We start from the raw sequence: 17,858 nt of genomic DNA on the forward strand, positions 1-17,858 counted from the left end.
TCGGTGAGATAGTCAATACTGGGTAGTTGTTATCGTACAGGGCCAGGTAGATACTAAAAGCGAAGAGTGACACAAGTTACAACATGGGCAGCGCTTGAATCTCATACGAAGGAGGTGGCTGGAGATGGGAATCAAATAGAAAGGCAATGAACTTCTTGTTTTGGGCGGTTCTATCGGATACCTATGTATGATTACGAGTTTGGCATGAACCATATGATACCCAGCAGCCAGGCATGAATCCATATGAATCCGTATGTATGATAGGTATATATTGGATAAATTATCCACAATTTGGGGGGATTCTCTCTTCTTTCATTTGGCGCGCGGTTGAATTCACCATTCCTGAATACTAATGAGTTATAACTTGACTGATAATATCTAACTCCCACGTCCCGACTAATAAGTAACTAGCCAGGTACTTTACGAACCTTTTTTTTAAGGGACGTTCCGGGGATTTGCCTGGTCTTGAATGGCTCAGCTAGCTGCCTGTAGTAATAAACAGCTGAAGGTTTTCCAAGTTTGATGCACGATGATGAGGGATGCAATAATATGGATCATCTCATCCTATGATCTATCACCAACCGGAAAAGGAAAACATGCTTGTTTGCTATCTCGGATCTGACAGTGACAACCCTCCAAATTCATGGGAAGATCACTCCACCACTTCATCTGTTCCAACCTTCTAGAATCTAGAATCGATATCAAATATATACAAGGCAACCCAATCGAGTCCCAATGCTCCACGACAATCCTATCTGGGGAGTAATTTCCGTGTGTTGAAGGTATGTTTGAAACCTCTTTCGAGGTTATCCGTGAGAACATGAGGGTGACGAGCTTATCATCCGTAATATTGGCGGGGTACTCTTAAACGTTATTGTCATTGGGTATCTTCGGGCTCAGCGCGCCCAATCGGTTAGTAACAGGATTCATCTCTTTTACATTGTACCTCGTCCCATCGTACTTGTTCCGAGACCATGGCATGATACTCTTCGGCGAGAGCGACGATAGGTATTAAGCTGATGACTACTCGTACCTTTTGTGGGAAATGCTTGAGCCGCAAGTGCCGTATCGTGTGGTGCGTATGGATGTCTTCCATTCGACATACGTACTGCCAGGGTTACTCAACTGCGCCCGTGGGATGAGATGGAGGGGCTGAGATCTAGTGTTGGCTGTGCGGTAAAAATGGTATCACGAGAACAAATGATCGATAATCCAATAAAAGCCGCTGCTTTTCCCAACAAAATAAAACATCTGCTTCGTGTCGAGAATGTTAGTATGTAGATACCTAGGTAAAAGTATCTAGTGGTTAGCAGTAAAAGTCGAATCCCTTGTAAGTTGAACTTGTCACACCTTTCCCAAAATTCATAAGGCTATTGTTTTCCGGGATATCCTTCATAATGCTGATGAGCTGTTCGATGGAAGTTTTTCATCATTCGAATCTTCATGAAATATGATGTCATATCGGGTTTGTGACTCCACTTTGTATACTCGAGTACTGTTTCTACAATGTGTTGATGCTATCTACCTACCTAGCAGGTATGTATTGATAGAAGCTAGAAAGCCATCAACCTTAAGGTAAGGCTCGGAAAGGCTCGGAAAGGCCCGAATCATGAGATCAAAATTCAAACTGTATTGGTGATAGTCTACCATGCAGTATGTAGTGATCATTAGTCAAATGATTGATGCTTGTTTCATTAGATCTGGAACCTGTCCGAATCATTTTCTTCTTCTTCTCTGCCAACATTTAGTATACATCCCCGCGAGTGGCTGTGTCGAAGTTCTGGCTTCGAGGCTTGTACTTTCTGTCGCTAACGAAGATTCCTTCATGAAATCCCTGTAGAGAAATCGTGCATTGCTGCAGACATCACTACACCCAACACTCAAACAAAATTTCTATCCGTGTACAAACTGACGCACCAATTTTGAATGATCATCAAATGCCAAAATGTTCCAAGATTTACAAGAGACTGTAGTATGTCGAGTTTTGTAAAAGAGGGCTTATCAAACCAAGGATTACTAGGTAGATACGATACCATATGCCGAAGTTGTATACCTTGGTCTTTCCTTTCGAGGCTATTTGAACTTTGCAACTGCTTCTTACCCATCTATCGTTGAATGATATGTCGATGATTCCTTGGAAGAAATGTACCTCTGAAATCTTGCTGGATAGTTCTGCCCAAATCGAATCGAAGAGTAGTTATGAAAGAACTGATGGATGATGTACCGCATACCAGTTTGTCTTTGGAAAGATCATATATGCAGAATGCCCCGAAAGAAGAATCCAAGCAATTCAGTTCTATTCATGACCACCGAGATATCATGGACAGAAATTTCAAGCTGTTAAATCACCTTGAGTTAGTCTCCGAGCTGCCAAAAAAGGGTACCTGTTTTCGCAGTCGAAGAGTAATACTCCTTTCCTGAGTGTCGGCATAAGCTTTCCATCTTGGAAAGAAGAAATGACCAGCCTGGAATCCAAATCGAAGAATTTCGATCAGGGGACCATAACTCAAGATGAAGGCACTATCATTTGTTTGTTTGTTCGTCTGTCTAGGACTGGACCAGGTCGTAACATCCCAATGTCTAGTAAATTCCTGGTCTCGCAACCGGATAAGGTCATGCGACCATAGCTAGCGCATCAAAGCATAGTAGAAAGCCCAATGCTACAATCACTGCATCGTTCAATTCTCTTCATATTAGTGTCATCAAGAAGCGCAGTTGACAATAGTCTTCCACGCCATAATTCTAATATCAAATACTACTCTCGTTCAGTATTCTCATATTCACGTGCCAGACATGTATCCTCTCCGACACCAGAAAGTTTTGCTGCACATCTGGGGGCCTTTCTCTCTTTTACAATTGAGATGAATTTTTAATTTTGACAACGAAATTGGAATCCTGCATGTTTGGAGATCTCGAATTCAGAGTTTCGGGGGATTTGAAAGAGAAAAGGGGCTCGTCGTTTTTGTGATATTGATCGTTTTTGTCTTTGTTTACTCTGACTTTTTTTGAGAGATGCCGAGGTTGTTTTGATACTAAAATGACCTTGATGGATGGGGAAATTGACTATTGAGAGCTCTCGTCGTGTGTGGGAAGTGAAGTTGCAAAGCTCGGACAGTAACCTACCTGGATTGCCGTCGGTAGGTACGGATGGACAGTGAATGAGTGAGTCTTGAGAAGAATTCGTTACGCATCTGAAGTTTTCAAATCGATGTATCTTTCTATCTCTTGGTCATACTTTGAGAGATAATGGCGGGCGACGGAAGTTTGGATTGTGCATCTGAATTTGAGGTATTTTTGTAATGTTGCGATCGTTCGTCTGTTGGTAGATTTCCTGGTTTTCGTGATGAGTGTTTCATTTGAAGTGAATTATGGGAACTCTTCTTTATGCGCCTACGATTTTATCATAGTACGCCTTTATGTTATGACATATGACTTGGTAAAAGATGATACCGCGAGTACTTGCGCTTCTGTTCCTAGATTATCGCCACATTATCTCATCGATTCTAGACTTCTCATCCCATCTCACCCTTCACAATTCACCCCACTGCACATCAAATTCTTTTTGTTGCACATCTCAATTTCCTATCACAATGCGCTCACGCATCTACTGGCTCAAATCTCAGTTTCAACCTCCACACTCGATCCACTAGCTTCCCGTAGGGCTCCCGCAGCGACCACTAGCTCACAATACCTCAGCCCTACAAGATTTCCCCAGATTCCTCAAAATTTCAAAGAACCAATAACCTTCCGATCGCAAAGCTCAGGCCCCTTTGCGCGCGATCGCAAGTTCCTGAGAGTCTATAATAGCCACTCATTTTTTGCGCCCTTTCCTATTTGGGTCCTGAAACTTTTCTCTTTTTTGAGATGTGCAACAAAAGATTTGGAGGTTTGGGGAGTGCTTGAGATTGGTCGGTTTCTCACTTGGACCAAGCGTAGGGCTGTGACGGCTGGTAGCTGCGGTGTATTCACTTTGTTTCAGGGTGCAGGAGAAGGTGAGGAAGTTTCGGGGCAGATTCGTCTGGTCTTGTCTCTTCGTCTATGGCTTTTGGTTTTGTTGCATGTCTGCAAATCTGAATAGCTTCGAATTTGTCCTTGACAGGGAGAGTCGATGTTTTGAATCTTGTGGTGGGAGTGTGAAGGGCAGTGTCCGTTTGATGAACTGTTCAACAAGGGGGAAATCAGATTTGTGTGCTGTCGCTGGCGTCTATCTCGTCTCATCTTTTGATCTTATCTTCAATCGCTTTATTCCACTCATTCACTTGTCACTTTCTGTCTTATCTCATCTCATCTATTCAATTCTTCTGAATATCTTGCTTCGCTATTGGCTACGGAGTTTAAGGAAGGTTTTTGTTGCATATCGTACTTTTCACTTTTACATTCTTTTTATGGCTTGTCAAAATAAAATTCAGTATGCTAGACTAGGTACTGTGATGTCTTTGGGTGAGTAAAAAAGAGGCCAAGTATCAAGTCTTTCGGGCAATTGAAAAAAACCCCCCAATAAATGCCTGGGTGGTTGCTTGTCTTGACATTCCATGTCGATTTGAGGCTGTGGTCTAATGGTCGGACGATTAACGATTGAATCGCTTGTTGATCAAGCATCAGGCTAAAATATTAACTTCGTATGATTCATCCAATAAGCACGTAGATTTACTCGAGCCTCAAATGCACTTTTTAAGAATCTCTCGTCATCTTCAAGTGGTGGGGGCCAAGTACCGTCTTACCAAGCAGCAATGCTACACTTTTTATGATTTACAGCCTCCCGAAACCATAAAGGAGACTGGCTATCACGATTTTATAGCCGAAAGCAAGTGGTTGCCTCATGCAATCGTCTTGCCAATCAATTTCGACAAAGCTAGCTGAATGTGTTCATTGGGTGCAAGATTCTTACCCACCCGCTTATCCTGCAGTAAGCAGCATTAGCCCATTTCAAACTATCAAAATGCAACGCACATGAATTTCGAAACGTCTAGAGTGCTTGGAGCCCCCAGTATTTCTAGCAGTATCTAGTTTGATTCGAGGAGGTTAATCTTATCAAGGGAATCGACTCAAGCTTATCGATGAAGGTTGAGTCATGCGCCGTTTTTGTGAGGCTCAAGATGTTTCGTGTGCAAAGCTCCTTTATGGGCTTTTGGCTGATCGTGAAGGAATTCGACTTGAGATAAACTATCTTAATCTAGACACTGATACAATGAGGCTGGGTATTAACAGCGACTCTTTTACTTGCATCGGAAGGGTGTGGTCTGGAATCTGACAGCATGGAATATATATATAGAGAGAGAGAGAGAGAGAGAGAGAGAGGACAGTATGATCTGTTTACACGCATATATGTTTGTCATTTCATTTCGAGCCCCGAAGTGAACTAAACCCAACTTCCTCTTGTCCAAAATGAATATCACTACACGATATCCACACATGTATTTCCTCTATCTCCTCTACATACCATCAGTTCTCGCAGACAATACACAAAGTAACGCCTTCAGCGCCGAAGCCTCGTGTTATGCCCTCCCATATGGTGGTTGGGGCTTCTTCTCTCACATCCTCACATATTACACCGTTATCGTAATGTGTTGCCACAAGAGACCTGCCACACCATGGATAGACTCCACTCCCGACAGCACATGGAACAAAGCGATCGCTATTGTAAAGCTTCTCTTTACACTCCTACCAGCCATCAAAACCATGATTACATGCAATCACGCCTGGTATATCCCACCTTCCCCCTTCAACACTTCATCCCATCTCGCGAAAATTCTAACTTGTCATTTTCCAGGCAATTTGAAACCATCGCGGCAATGAAACTAGCTCTCTCGCTTACCTCGGGCTTCATCGCCATCTTCCCTTCTTTCTGGTGGCTGCTCCTCTATCTCCCCGGCGTCATCGCCGGCACAGCCGGTACCATCTCTCTTGCCTCATCTAATTTCTCATCGCGAATGAGCACCATCACTGCGGTGTTTGGAGGCGTGGGCTTAGCAATCGCCATCGCAACTGTATTCATCTCCTGCCTCTGGTTCTCGGGTAGCGATAAAAATCCCTTTGGAACGGGCGCATTGATCGGACTTAGTGGATATGCGTCTTGCGTGCCGATTTGTTTGGTTTTCGGGGCGCTGTATTCGGATTGGGTGCTGGCGATTGTGGCGGGTAATTTGATGGGGTATCCTTCTGGTCAGTCGAAGAGTGTGCAGGCGTTGTGGGTTTTGTACATGATTGGGAAGAGGTTGAATTTGTTGACGATTTGAAAGAGTGAGTTTTGTTACTGTAAGTGGTTGACGGGAAGGAGAAATGTATAATGATTGTGGTGAGGTTTGGTAGGCTAATTCGAATGAGTGCTTATTTGGGTAAATAGTCTTGAATAAAATTGTCATTAATTTAAAACTCATTTAAGTATTCATTTGCCTCATTGAAACGAGGATCTCGAGTTCAGATGTGCAATGAAATTTTAGCAAATCTATAATCTCATGAACGCTACCACTCAAATACTTGTATAGTCAGACGTTAGCGTATTTATCAAAAAGCGCAAACTATTGAGCTTCGTCGATGGTCGAAATATCTCGCTAGGTCTATTCGATGTACCACCTTCTCCCAATTACGAAAATTTCATTTCGCAATGGGTACCCTCCTACATTTTGGTAATTCGTACCTTCACTCAAAGTTCGAAGCAAAGTTGCTGGGAGGAGAACTCCTCTTGAGTAGTCATAAAATGAAGGTAAATTCTGGAATATCCTAAACAAACTTGTTTTAACACACTCCTCATAACGTGTCGAATTTCGCCAATACCCCCGACCCTCCCTCCCATAATCCCCAATCCCTCTTCCTCTCACACAACCCACAATCCTCTCTCCTTATGCCACTCTTCTATACTAAACTCCCCATACCCCTCATAAACATTCTTCTTTCCCTCCGGCCACCTAACATATTCCGGCTTACTATCCCCCTTCACACAAACCATTTCCTCCGCAATCGGTAGTTCCGTATCAATTGCACTCGCAAAAGGATGAATTAGCTCCGGCCATGTTTTATCCCAAAGCCAGAGCATCGATGCACATTCGCTGCAGAAATTGCGTTCGGATGTGCATTTTTTGGCCGTGGGTTTGCCACGGTCGGCGGTTGCAGTGTATTTTCTACGGAATGTTAGAGCAAGGAGAAGAAACAACAAGAGAAAGGGGGAGAAGGAAGTACTTGATGTGTTCTTTGCCCTTGGTAATCTCGAGCGTAGAGGCTATACCGCCTAGATTAACGCATCCACCGTAGCCCCCACATTTGCGACAGATGGAACAAGCGCAGAGTTGGTATGGCACGGGAGTCTGGGATTGGAGAGAAAATTCTACGAGGCCGCATTGGCAGCTTCCTTCTAGTTTCCTGGGATAGATATTAGCAACGTGGTTCAAAGCTTTGAAGAGGGGTAATCTGGATGGGACCTGCATTGGCATTTTGAGTATTTGAGGTGATATGTGAAGTTATTCGATAGACAAGCTACTTATAAATAGGAAGATTTATTTCTTTAATATTAATTTTTCATTACAAATGCTTCGTTGTTTACTCAAGGAGTTGTCATCGACATTAACCCCTCATTACGAGTTGAGCTCCGATAGCTTACGTCATAAATCTGGGGTAGAATTATCGGAACAATAGAAAATCCTTCTCCGATCAAGTGCATGTAATTTATCTACAACATCGAATCATTCCAACAGTAAAATACGCATCAATAATCATGAGTACATTTGGAAGCCCGGGTGGGCGTATGGTCAATAACAAACCTTCGCCGTATGTTACTCTCATGATTTTATAATTTGTCGTGTATTCTGGCAAAGAGAAAACTAACGATTGAATTTGGGAATACAGGCCGGAGAGAGGAAGTTTTCCATTGGATCATGATGGTATGGTTTACTTTTCTTCCTTGAATACGAATTTACGAGTGCGCAAATCGAAATGGCTTTGAATTATGGAATGTTAGAACATATACTAATACGGCAATGCGACTACAGGTGAATGCAAATCAGTAATGCAAAGTTATCTCAATTGTATGAAGAAGGTTCGAGGCATGAATGATCCAGAATGTAGGGATCTGGCGAAATCATATTTGTCGTGTCGGATGGATAGGTGGGTCACTGGCTTTCATACATATTTGGGTAGTGAATTGGGAATCGGAATAGGGTTTGAGACGTTGAGGACTAACGGTTGGATGTGCTGCAGGAATTTGATGGCGAAGGACGAATTCAAGAACTTAGGGTTTGCGGATGAGAGCTCAGAGACGAAAGTTGCAGATAAGAAGGATGATGTAAAAGAGGGTGGCGACGATGCAAACAAACATAAGAACGAGCTAAGGTGGTGAAGGTGGTGAAGGTGGCTAAGGTGGCTATGGATTGGTTCGAGGCGAGTTGAAAAGAAACGAATGAAACACTATGGGATAGCGAGGAGGTATCTTATCATCATCTGTAAAACTACAGCATTGGGTCGGCGTTTTTGGGTGGAGCTACAGGGTGGATGTCTGTCAAAATGTTTGAATAAAATGCCAAGGAAATTTATTTTCACACCACATGCAAGGGAATATTGTTTCGGCTACAGCGTCATTCTATTTTGTTTTCCATTCGATGGTGCTGGTAGTCGCAGGGTCTAGATTCTAGCCATCATACTTATGGTTTGCTATGTTGCCCAATAAGCGAGGGTTCAAATACGATGCTTTCAAGTGCGAGACCGTCAACAAGTGTAGACGATAGATATTGCCTTTGCCAAAGCCTTTAATTATATGGAGTTCAAGGACAGAACATATACTTCTTTTTATTTCCGTCATCTCCAACAAGCGATCCACCCTGAAACTGCTCAAGATTTAGATCGGAAGACTTCACAAAAGATTGTGTAAGTCTGATCATCTTAATTTACTTGGGGACGAATAACGGGTTCAGCATACCGAATAAATACGGGGACTATTTCTCCCAATTTTCAGTTTGCAATGGCATGTTTTGGATACATTTGCCAGCTGAACGGACTGTCAATATTCGAGTATCGCATTGATCACCTACATTCAATTGCTATTTTTCGGAATTTGTTTTGTGTGTATTATGATATAATATATCCTTGATCGAGCAACAATAGCTCTAATAAATTCATGCAAAAATGGAGTATTAGGAAAGCGTGCAATAATTGGAATGAAGGAGGGCTACCATTTCCAGTTACTCATAGGGCAGCCCCATTGATCTAAACGACACCAAACAGGCAAACTCAAATAACAGCGAATCAATGAAACTTTCACTCAAACTCCCAGAATGAACACAACTAATCTTGCCGTGCTGGTGGTTCTTGACCATGTGACGACAGCAAATGAGCAGTCCCAGACTTAACTACTCCCTGGCAACGGTTAACGATCACGCCCCGTATAGTTCCTGGTATTATTTGGTCGAGGAACCCGCGTATCACTCCTCGGCTCCCTGCTCTGCCTTTGAGGATTATCTATCTCAAGAATAGATTGTGCTCTCTCATGTGTTGCTTTGAGTTCCATACACTTTGAAATAAGTTCCTTTACTACTTTCTCCTTGACCTCATTCTCCCTACAATTATTTGATTTGAGAATCTGACGATATCGAATGATGACAAGGTCTAAATCATCCTCGTTTTTCCCCATTGTTCTCATGGTCTCCCATGTCTCAGGTGTTCACCCGTTAGCATCTTTAAATGCTTTTTCATAAGCCGTTGCATCCCCTTCTGTCTGCACCGACCCTCCTTTCTTGAGTTCTCTATCTTCATTCTTGATAGAGTTCTCAATTTTCCAATGGATTTGCTGAGCTTTTACAAGATGTTCCGTGCATTTTTCAACATTAATTCCAACCTTGCTTCGTCCCTTTAGAATCCCATCGATCTCGTGTAATTTTTCTAATTTTATTTTCACTTCATGTAAGAGAGGACCAATGTCTTCCGCCAATCCAGGCATGCATGCAAATTCTTTGAGGGTCCTTCTAAGATAACCCATGTTCGGAACTCTTGGAGCTTGGGAGGCTACGTCAGATTGTTTGCGGTTATCTCGAGATCTCGATGAAGCTCTTGAACCTCCCCTTGGTGCCTCTGTTTGATCATCTCGATAGTCTCGATTCTTTCTAGACTCGCTGTCTTTACGACGAAAGGGGTTTTTGCTAAACATTGGTTTGCCCCCCAAAAATAAGGCTACTTAATGCAATGAATTGAAAAAGTTCGAACAATGATTTATGTACACAGCTAAATTCAATTGCATTCGAGGGTTTTTAATAATTAAATCGTTTAGGCATATGTTCCAACTGATTCTGACAGTGCTGGGAACGAATTTCAAAGACTAAACCCTCTAGAGGTATATGAGACTTTGAAACTGATGCCTAAGCCTATAATACAACCTTGATACTTTCCTTGAGCGGCTACCGCGGTTTGTTGTCGCTGGCGCTTAAGATTATGGCCTTCTTGAGGTCGCATGTGGTCGATCGCTAGATTACAGCGGTACACAGGAGTGGGTTAAAGGAAGATTTGTTGCGATGTAAAAAGCATACAGAAGCATGAAGAATTGTTGACTAGAGAAATTTGAAGATGAAATGGTGTGGTAGTCTGTGAAGGATTTAAAGTTACGAAAATTTAGAAGATTACGGACGTGGGTATAATGGAATTTGTTGTCATAACCTATCGGAAAGCTTTCTGCATTTGTTACAGATTGGGTTTGTCGCTGGATTTAATACCAGTGCCGGACTTTTGTTGATGATTTGAACTGCGAGCTGTGGTAATATGCCAGAAACTCGAAAAAATGACGTTCAATATCCTCCAGGTTACATATGTGTTCGTGGAGCTGTTGATTATACCGGACATCCGAGTTTTTCGTAAGAAATGATTGTACGCTGACTTTCAACAAACGTCTAATATGCAGAGTTCCTAGACTCATGGGCAAGCACGAGAGTCTTTTGTGACTGGGCCTTCTCTCAACTGGAACTGTCGATGTATACTTGGTCTCGAAATATCTAATTGAACCGCGCTACATATACTAAGCTCCTTGATTTCAACATCGGGCTCGATGTCGATTACTTCCACTAGTTCAACTGTGAATACTTGGAGACTGTTATATCTAGATATCAAGCTGCTTTATTTCATTCACAAACTAAATCCCTCAATTTCAAGGGATTTCTGAGAATATTGATATGGATTATATTCTTGTGATTGTAGGTACTTTCACAAAATTTGCCTCCCGGCTCCTTCATAGATTGTTTAACATGCTTTCCTCCTTACTTCCAAACACCCGCCCCTTAAAATCATCTCAAGACTCAATCCCCTCATCGAAATTCTCAACGACGCCGCCTTATCCATCTCACAACCTCATATCACATATTGGCAAACTACTCAACTCGTCTCGGCTCCATATATAATATGCCCATCCGACTTCTTAACTGGGCGACAGATTTCCAACATTGCCAACGAATACGACCAGCACAGCACAGTAGCTACATAATTAAGTTGAGGTGTTAGCGTAGAGGTCTCAAGACCTTAAGTGAGAGAACAAGACTTACGCAGCTGCCGCGGCAAGAACCTCATGGCGCTTGGCTCTCGTGAAGAGTGACAAAACTGCCGAGAATGATAGTGTAAAGATCAGTAGTATACCGATAAGAATCCCTATGGGTGACTTCGAGCTGGGGACATTACTCAAATACCATAATATATATACTGGAATAACAAGAAGGGTTAGTATAGTGATGAGAATTATCACCGACACTACGATGTTGACACGCTCAGGGCTAAAAAGAATAAGATTCGTAGATTCTGGATTAGTTTTCTCTCTCAATTCCTGAATATCATACAGGAGTTAGCAAATATTAGCCGCAATTGTTCAGCAGACATCTAACCGGAGGGCAGAAAATGTGCCGAGTCAAACGACTTGGGAATTTCTGCGGGATCTTCTGAATAATTCCATCAAGCCAAGTGTTTTCTCTGCTTGGCTTCAGAGTGATAAGGTCTTCTTTGCAAAGAATATACGCTTGCTCGGAAGTACAGAGGGGAGATTGTTCATCGAAATAAGACCTGACCCTAACATAATCCATGGTCGTCGGTCGGTCGAGAATTGCAAGATTTTGAGAGATGGTTAGGAGTTGGGCTGGGAGCATAGAAAGGTAGGTATTAGTTCCATCGCTACCGATATCAGATCATCATTCGTACCGTATTCTCTATACTTTATCACAATGGAATACATCCATGAGGTTCTTATGGTCTACAATTTTTCCGTGGTCCGGCGCCCGAGATTTATGACTTTCTGCGTCGTTCCTCGTGTATATTTCATCCGGTTTGAATAGGAGGGCTTCCGGAGCTCGTAACGAGTCTGGCTTGTGTATGTAGCAAATGGTGTGCTTGAAGATGCTCGAAGTGGTGATAAAACTTGAAGGGCTCGTTGCTAGATGGTTATAGCCATCTATGACTTATATTACATTGCGGAGTAGACGCATCGTCCTGAATACATATCCAGGTTTGTAAATGTGTTCGAGACTCTTCTGCATTCTACGTTGGACACGGCAGGTGTGACAGTAATAGTAGCCACATAAAGTTTCCGAATCACACAAAAGTGGTATTGGAAGAGTACTTGGAACTTACTGCGGCCGGTAACAATCTGAACCTCAAGCTTCTCTTTACCATCTCAATACAGTGAACGGATCGCATGCAATTCTCGGTAACTATGTTAGTGAATACATCTGATGAAAATTTCAACCGATCACAATTTGGAGCTCAACCAATTGATGAAAAGAAGTGACGGCTACATACCTGGGTATTCTATACTTTTGAGATGCAGCTCGGTTGCCTGCAAGCTCTGCGTCCGACGACAACTGCGGCAGTTCGTTAGTGCTTTGTGTTCAGTTTACCACGTGCATGTTAGAGGGCAGTTTTTCAAAAACATTCGTGTGATTTTAATAGGTAGGTAATTCGGACTGAGTGTGGCCAGGTATATAGCAACTGGAAATTAAGATTTGTTGATTGAAGCTGATTATTCGCTAAATAGAGGCGATGTGGTGATGTGACGAAACTATGTTCGAAACTTTCGTCTTGAAGATTGAATGTCTTCTGCTCACTTTCGTTGATTTCATCTTAGGGGTAGTTATGCAGATTTGTATGTTCTTTTTGAGATTAGTATTCTTTAAAGAAGGAAAGGGAGAGTAGCAGCAGAGAGGAGGCGAGAATAGCAGACATCTGATTGGCTAACTGGAGGCGAGGATGAAAATTTGGGCGTGTTGGCGAGGTCCATGGAACTTGGTGGTGAAGTGATCGTGTACTCTGATTCCCCACGCCTTTACAACAGATTAAGCATACGTAGCGATTTAATGGTCGAGGTATATGTATGGTATTGACTGGGCTGAGTTATCTCTCTCTGGTGGATACCAATGTCATCATCAATCAAGTACTTCAGTCCATGAATGAGAGTAGGAGTTCCAGATCTGTTGATGTGTTTTTCATTTGAAGTCACGAAGCTGGTTTGAATCACTACACTGAAAGCGAATTCCAGTAAAACAGACAGGTTCACGTATATCAAGAACATTGAAGGTAAAATAAAGTCAAAAGACGGAAGCTTATGGAACCTCCTACTGCTCAGACCTGTAGGCTGAATCTTTACTCCTCCTTTGGAAAAGAAGTAGTACCCTTATCCTGTAGAGAACTCATCATTTGTTTCAACTATTGCTTCCCATTCAAACTCTATGTCAATTTGAATGGCAAAACTGTAAGTGATGGTTGCTATTGACAGTGGTTCTCGAACGACTAAGCAAGTTCATTTCAAAACTGGTTAGACTGCCGAGATCAGGCAATGGTGAGAACTTGTGAATAACAACAGTAACTTCAACTTCCATTCTTTTTTTTCTTCAACAACAAAAATCTAGAATCTGTAAGTATTTTTTGAAAGATTTCTGAACTCCTGTTAGGGGTAACAATTACTAACATTATATATCAGAAGCTCGGGCCAGCATTCTGCACCTGCACGGGCCTCTTTCATCAATATGCCTCCCAAACCAAAACAAAGCTGTCGAAAGCAAGCCACCACCTCCAAGAATCAACCTTCAAAACCTCCATACAATCTTGAAGGGAGAGTTTTCAGCATGGATAAATCTGAACCTTTCATCGATTCCGGCTTAATTGCCGTTGCTCTTGTTATCAAATCACAAACAGGACCACATTTTGTTTTTCACTATCCACCTCGACCATCATTTGCTCCACCACCACGCAATTATAGATATGGCACGGAAACTGATCAGAGCGAGCTTGAAGACCGGACACCTAGCGATGAGGATGACAGCGACGACTTCTCCGATCTTGAAGACCCAATTGCTTCAAAAATTGGAAAATTGAACTTGAATGGAAAAAAGGGGAATGGTGGAAATGGCAGTAGATCGCGTCACGTGGAAATTGAAAACGACGATCACCTTGAAGGCAGAGACGGCGAACAAATCGTTCCTTGGGAACAATTCGGCGAGTTTCCTACCGTTGATCTTGCGAGTATCTTGACTCCACCACGCGCGTACCATAAAAAGAAGTTTGAGCTGTCAATTGACAATCTCTACTTTGTTTCCTATCCCTTGCACATCCGCGAGGATGGATTTTGGAAGAAGCCGAGAAAGTCGAAGAAGGGCAAAGAGGTAGCCAAGGATGAAGATGAAGCAGAAGAAGGTCAGGCGGCTAGCGGCAGTCAGGCAAAAAAGGGCAGTAGTTCGGATGACGGTGATGATCATGGAGAAATGACAATGTTTAACGTTGTTTTCGTCATCAGTTTACCTAGGCACGAACAAGATGAGAGAATCGAGGAGCTTTATGAGCATGTTATTAAGACTTTCAACAAGGCCCTCAACCATGCTCAAGCTCAGAGCAATTATGTTTGGAAAGAATCTGAGACCATTCTAGGCATGAAGGAGAGAGCCCGCGAAGATAGTAAGTCCTCCTTGTACATTAATTTACTTCACAATCTAACTTGTTGATAGAGCGCCCAATGAGTCAATTGTGGAGTCAAATCCTGATCAAATCTACTTTGGCAGATGCAATGCGCGACGTTTACGATGCCGTTGTCAACAATACCATCACTACCGTTTGTCTCGACACCAAGCCTCCCATTGATTTGTCTCTTCATATCCCAATTCCCACATTTTTGACGAGCTTTCCAAACCCCAACGAGCGAGCAAAACCCGGCGTATTACTTTCTAGTGCCAACCCTCTTGTCGATGAGGAAGGTAATCCAGACCCCACACAACTTGATAAGCATTTTGCACTTCTACTTCTTGAGGATGAGGTTGACGTTATCGCGGAGATATCATCTGAAGATACAGAGCTTTCTGCTCCTTTGATTCAAGTTATTAAATGGGCTAAACCTACTTTATCCTTTCAACAAGTCGCTCAAGCAAACAATGTTGGTCTTGATGAAGTTCTTACCCTCGCACAACATTTGATCTACTGGCGTAAAGCAATTGCTATTCCACCTATTCACGCTCGCGACATGTTTATCGTTTCTCCCAACTGCGATATGCACAAGTTAATTACAGCAAGCCAACAATGGAAAAAGGCATTTCCTTTTGCTCCATCTTTACAAAGTTTCCTTGGCCAAATATCCTATGCTCCACGCCCCTACAAGTCCTTCGTCCCCTCCAAGAGTCATCGCGAAAAATATATGGAAATGCTTGCATGGCTCATTCGTGGAGGCTGGGTCACTCATCTGCGAACGTTTTGTTGGATCTGGGTCTGGCCTGAGATCATTTATGAGGTCGAATACCAATTAAAGGCAGAAGCTATCGAGAGAACAAAGAACCCACCTGTTCACACCGCGCCCGGATCCCCGGAAGGCAACTCTTCTGAAGAAGCTACAGATGCTGAGAAGGCGGCAGCCCTCGACCCAACAGCCCCTCTCACTACTGAGCAAGCAGCCGAAGCTGCACGCCTTGAAAGACTCGCCGCTAAGACAGTTGCAGAAGCTAAAGCCGCCGAAGACGAATTCGAGAAAATGCCTGTTCCAGAAGCTACCGAGCATCCTTCTTTAAACAATGCAGAGCACTTGAAATACATATCCTCCTATGCCATTGTCGATCCCCACAAGGCTAGTCATGTAGAGACAATGTATATTGCAGCTATTGGTAAGCGCTGGACTGACCCCAAGGCAAAAGCATTGTGGCCAAAGTTCGTGAAGTACTTCAATGGAACGACTGCTTTGGAAGACATTTGGGCTAAGGAGGGAATGAAGCGTAAGGAGACGTGGAATGTTTTGATGGCTTATCAGGAGCAGATTCTAGTTATGAAACATTGGTAGATGCTGATGATTGATCTTTTACGTTCTCTTCTACGAAGATTAACTTCTGGAGAAGTGAAAGGATGGATGCTATGATGATGATTTACGATGATATTGAGGATGATACGGCGTTACAAAGTTCCAGGAACGGATAGGTTAGGATGATACCATGGCTTTAGTGAATATCTTCGTGATTTGATACCCTTCCATATGAAGGCTAGGTATGCCTGAGAATTAATCAAGTCAATTACTTTGTCCCGGTGTCTGTTGACATGGAAACGGGTGAACTACGTAGTGCTGGTTCGCATACCTACCTAAAATTACACAGCAAGGCTGAATGGAAGAATACATTGTTCACGAAGAAGTACCCAAAAAGTTCAAGATTCACCATATCTCGTTCAAGTGAGAGATGAAAAGGGGACAGAAGTGACAAAAACTCTAAATAACGACAATAGTTGGAAAAAATAGCCAATCAAGATGGTAAGATCATTACTTTCTGAGAGCGCCCTAAATACCACACAAGTTAGATGAGTTTCCCCCGTGTTAATTCTATAATCAGATTTTGGCCGCTTCCAGAATCATGGACGGGACGGGACGTCGTGTCCGATTTCTTTGCTTCTCGTGAATCTATTAGACCTTGAGCTCTATGCTGGGAGATTCACAAGACTCTTTAAGGGGTCCGCAGTAATCTTGGGGGAAGATGCTTTATTGCTACTTTGTTGTCCATGGTTTGAAATTCTTAGGGTACGGTTAGCTCATTACATATGCCATACGTCTCGTACTAATTTGGGAAATCACGGAGTGACACACGCAGTTCGATATCTCAACACCATGTCCTTAAATCTTGCAAATTCAGTCGCCTTTGGCATTTCTTAAAAGTCCCGATACTTGATGCTTTAATAGCTAGAAATTACCCAGAAAGTATCGTTTTAGGCTAGCGTAGGTATTACACAGCGGTCGGATTCACTTTGATAAATAATGGTCGGATTCATTCAACAAAGCTCCAGCTAGGTGAGATCTTCATACCCCTCATTTGAATCCGAACATGCCCAGGCTCATTCCCCCCCCTCGCTTGATGAGCGCGAATATTCACTGGTTGGCTTTGGTTCTGGTGCTTATAAGGAATGCTTCTTTCTCGATTTGAGGTTTGAGTGGCGGTGGAAAAGATACCACGGTCAACACCAGCAGGATTGGTGGGCGGAGTGGAAAGAGGAAGAGGAAGGGTATATGGGGTTTGGGGGGAGGTGAGTGGGCTTGAAAGGTGTGGAGTGACATTTTTGCTTGAAGAAATTGGTCTGATGGTTTGATTTGTTGAAGAATGGGATGTTATGACGTTTATGGGATATGATGGTAGGGATGCTATATTTGACAATATTCAAGAGATGAGTAGAGTGATGAGAAGATTTTAGGTTTGAATTTTCAGATGAGTGATAACAAAAGAGGAAGATGGTTATTTCTCCCAACTATACACTAAATTAGGGTCTCCCTTGAATCTCAGCTCTTCTCTAACCTTAGAAAAAAGAGGATAGCTTCAAGACTTGTTGTATCTTTGGGTCCACTCTCAAATTCTACCGATGTGACGTGGAGTTTGTCTACGGTATATAAGTACTCAGTTTGCGCC

At 42.7% G+C, this 17,858-nt stretch overlaps 6 protein-coding genes across 6 annotated transcripts; 3 read left to right on the forward strand and 3 right to left on the reverse strand.

Annotated features, from left to right (window-relative positions):
- Window positions 1–5,412: 5,412 nt before the first annotated feature.
- Window positions 5,413–6,236, forward strand: EAE98_002300 (uncharacterized protein; the record flags this gene model as incomplete). Its single annotated transcript, XM_038949920.1, has 2 exons — window positions 5,413–5,702; window positions 5,771–6,236. 2 exons carry the CDS (start codon window positions 5,413–5,415, stop codon window positions 6,234–6,236), a joined length of 756 nt encoding a protein of 251 aa, XP_038813659.1.
- A 578-nt stretch (window positions 6,237–6,814) lies between these two features.
- EAE98_002301 (uncharacterized protein) lies at window positions 6,815–7,427 on the reverse strand (the record flags this gene model as incomplete). Its single annotated transcript, XM_038949921.1, has 3 exons — window positions 6,815–7,118; window positions 7,177–7,356; window positions 7,420–7,427. 3 exons carry the CDS (start codon window positions 7,425–7,427, stop codon window positions 6,815–6,817), a joined length of 492 nt encoding a protein of 163 aa, XP_038813660.1.
- Window positions 7,428–7,708: 281 nt separating this feature from the next.
- On the forward strand, window positions 7,709–8,329 carry EAE98_002302 (uncharacterized protein; the record flags this gene model as incomplete). Its single annotated transcript, XM_038949922.1, has 4 exons — window positions 7,709–7,761; window positions 7,840–7,874; window positions 7,983–8,097; window positions 8,191–8,329. The coding sequence occupies 4 exons, from the start codon at window positions 7,709–7,711 to the stop codon at window positions 8,327–8,329; spliced, it is 342 nt and encodes a 113-aa protein (XP_038813661.1).
- Window positions 8,330–9,646: 1,317 nt separating this feature from the next.
- On the reverse strand, window positions 9,647–10,129 carry EAE98_002303 (uncharacterized protein; the record flags this gene model as incomplete). Its single annotated transcript, XM_038949923.1, has 1 exon — window positions 9,647–10,129. The coding sequence occupies one exon, from the start codon at window positions 10,127–10,129 to the stop codon at window positions 9,647–9,649; it is 483 nt and encodes a 160-aa protein (XP_038813662.1).
- A 1,254-nt stretch (window positions 10,130–11,383) lies between these two features.
- On the reverse strand, window positions 11,384–12,098 carry EAE98_002304 (uncharacterized protein; the record flags this gene model as incomplete). The annotated part of the gene is made up of 3 exons (XM_038949924.1): window positions 11,384–11,441; window positions 11,508–11,782; window positions 11,841–12,098. 3 exons carry the CDS (start codon window positions 12,096–12,098, stop codon window positions 11,384–11,386), a joined length of 591 nt encoding a protein of 196 aa, XP_038813663.1.
- Window positions 12,099–13,970: 1,872 nt separating this feature from the next.
- Window positions 13,971–16,932, forward strand: EAE98_002305 (uncharacterized protein; the record flags this gene model as incomplete). The annotated part of the gene is made up of 3 exons (XM_038949925.1): window positions 13,971–14,895; window positions 14,946–16,717; window positions 16,797–16,932. 2 exons carry the CDS (start codon window positions 13,971–13,973, stop codon window positions 16,256–16,258), a joined length of 2,238 nt encoding a protein of 745 aa, XP_038813664.1. The 3' UTR covers window positions 16,259–16,717; window positions 16,797–16,932.
- Between the last annotated feature and the right edge of the window lie 926 nt (window positions 16,933–17,858).

The sequence above is a fragment of the Botrytis deweyae genome (assembly GCF_014898535.1).
Source record: "Botrytis deweyae strain B1 chromosome Unknown BDEW_004, whole genome shotgun sequence".
Taxonomy (NCBI): Eukaryota; Fungi; Ascomycota; class Leotiomycetes; order Helotiales; family Sclerotiniaceae; genus Botrytis; species Botrytis deweyae.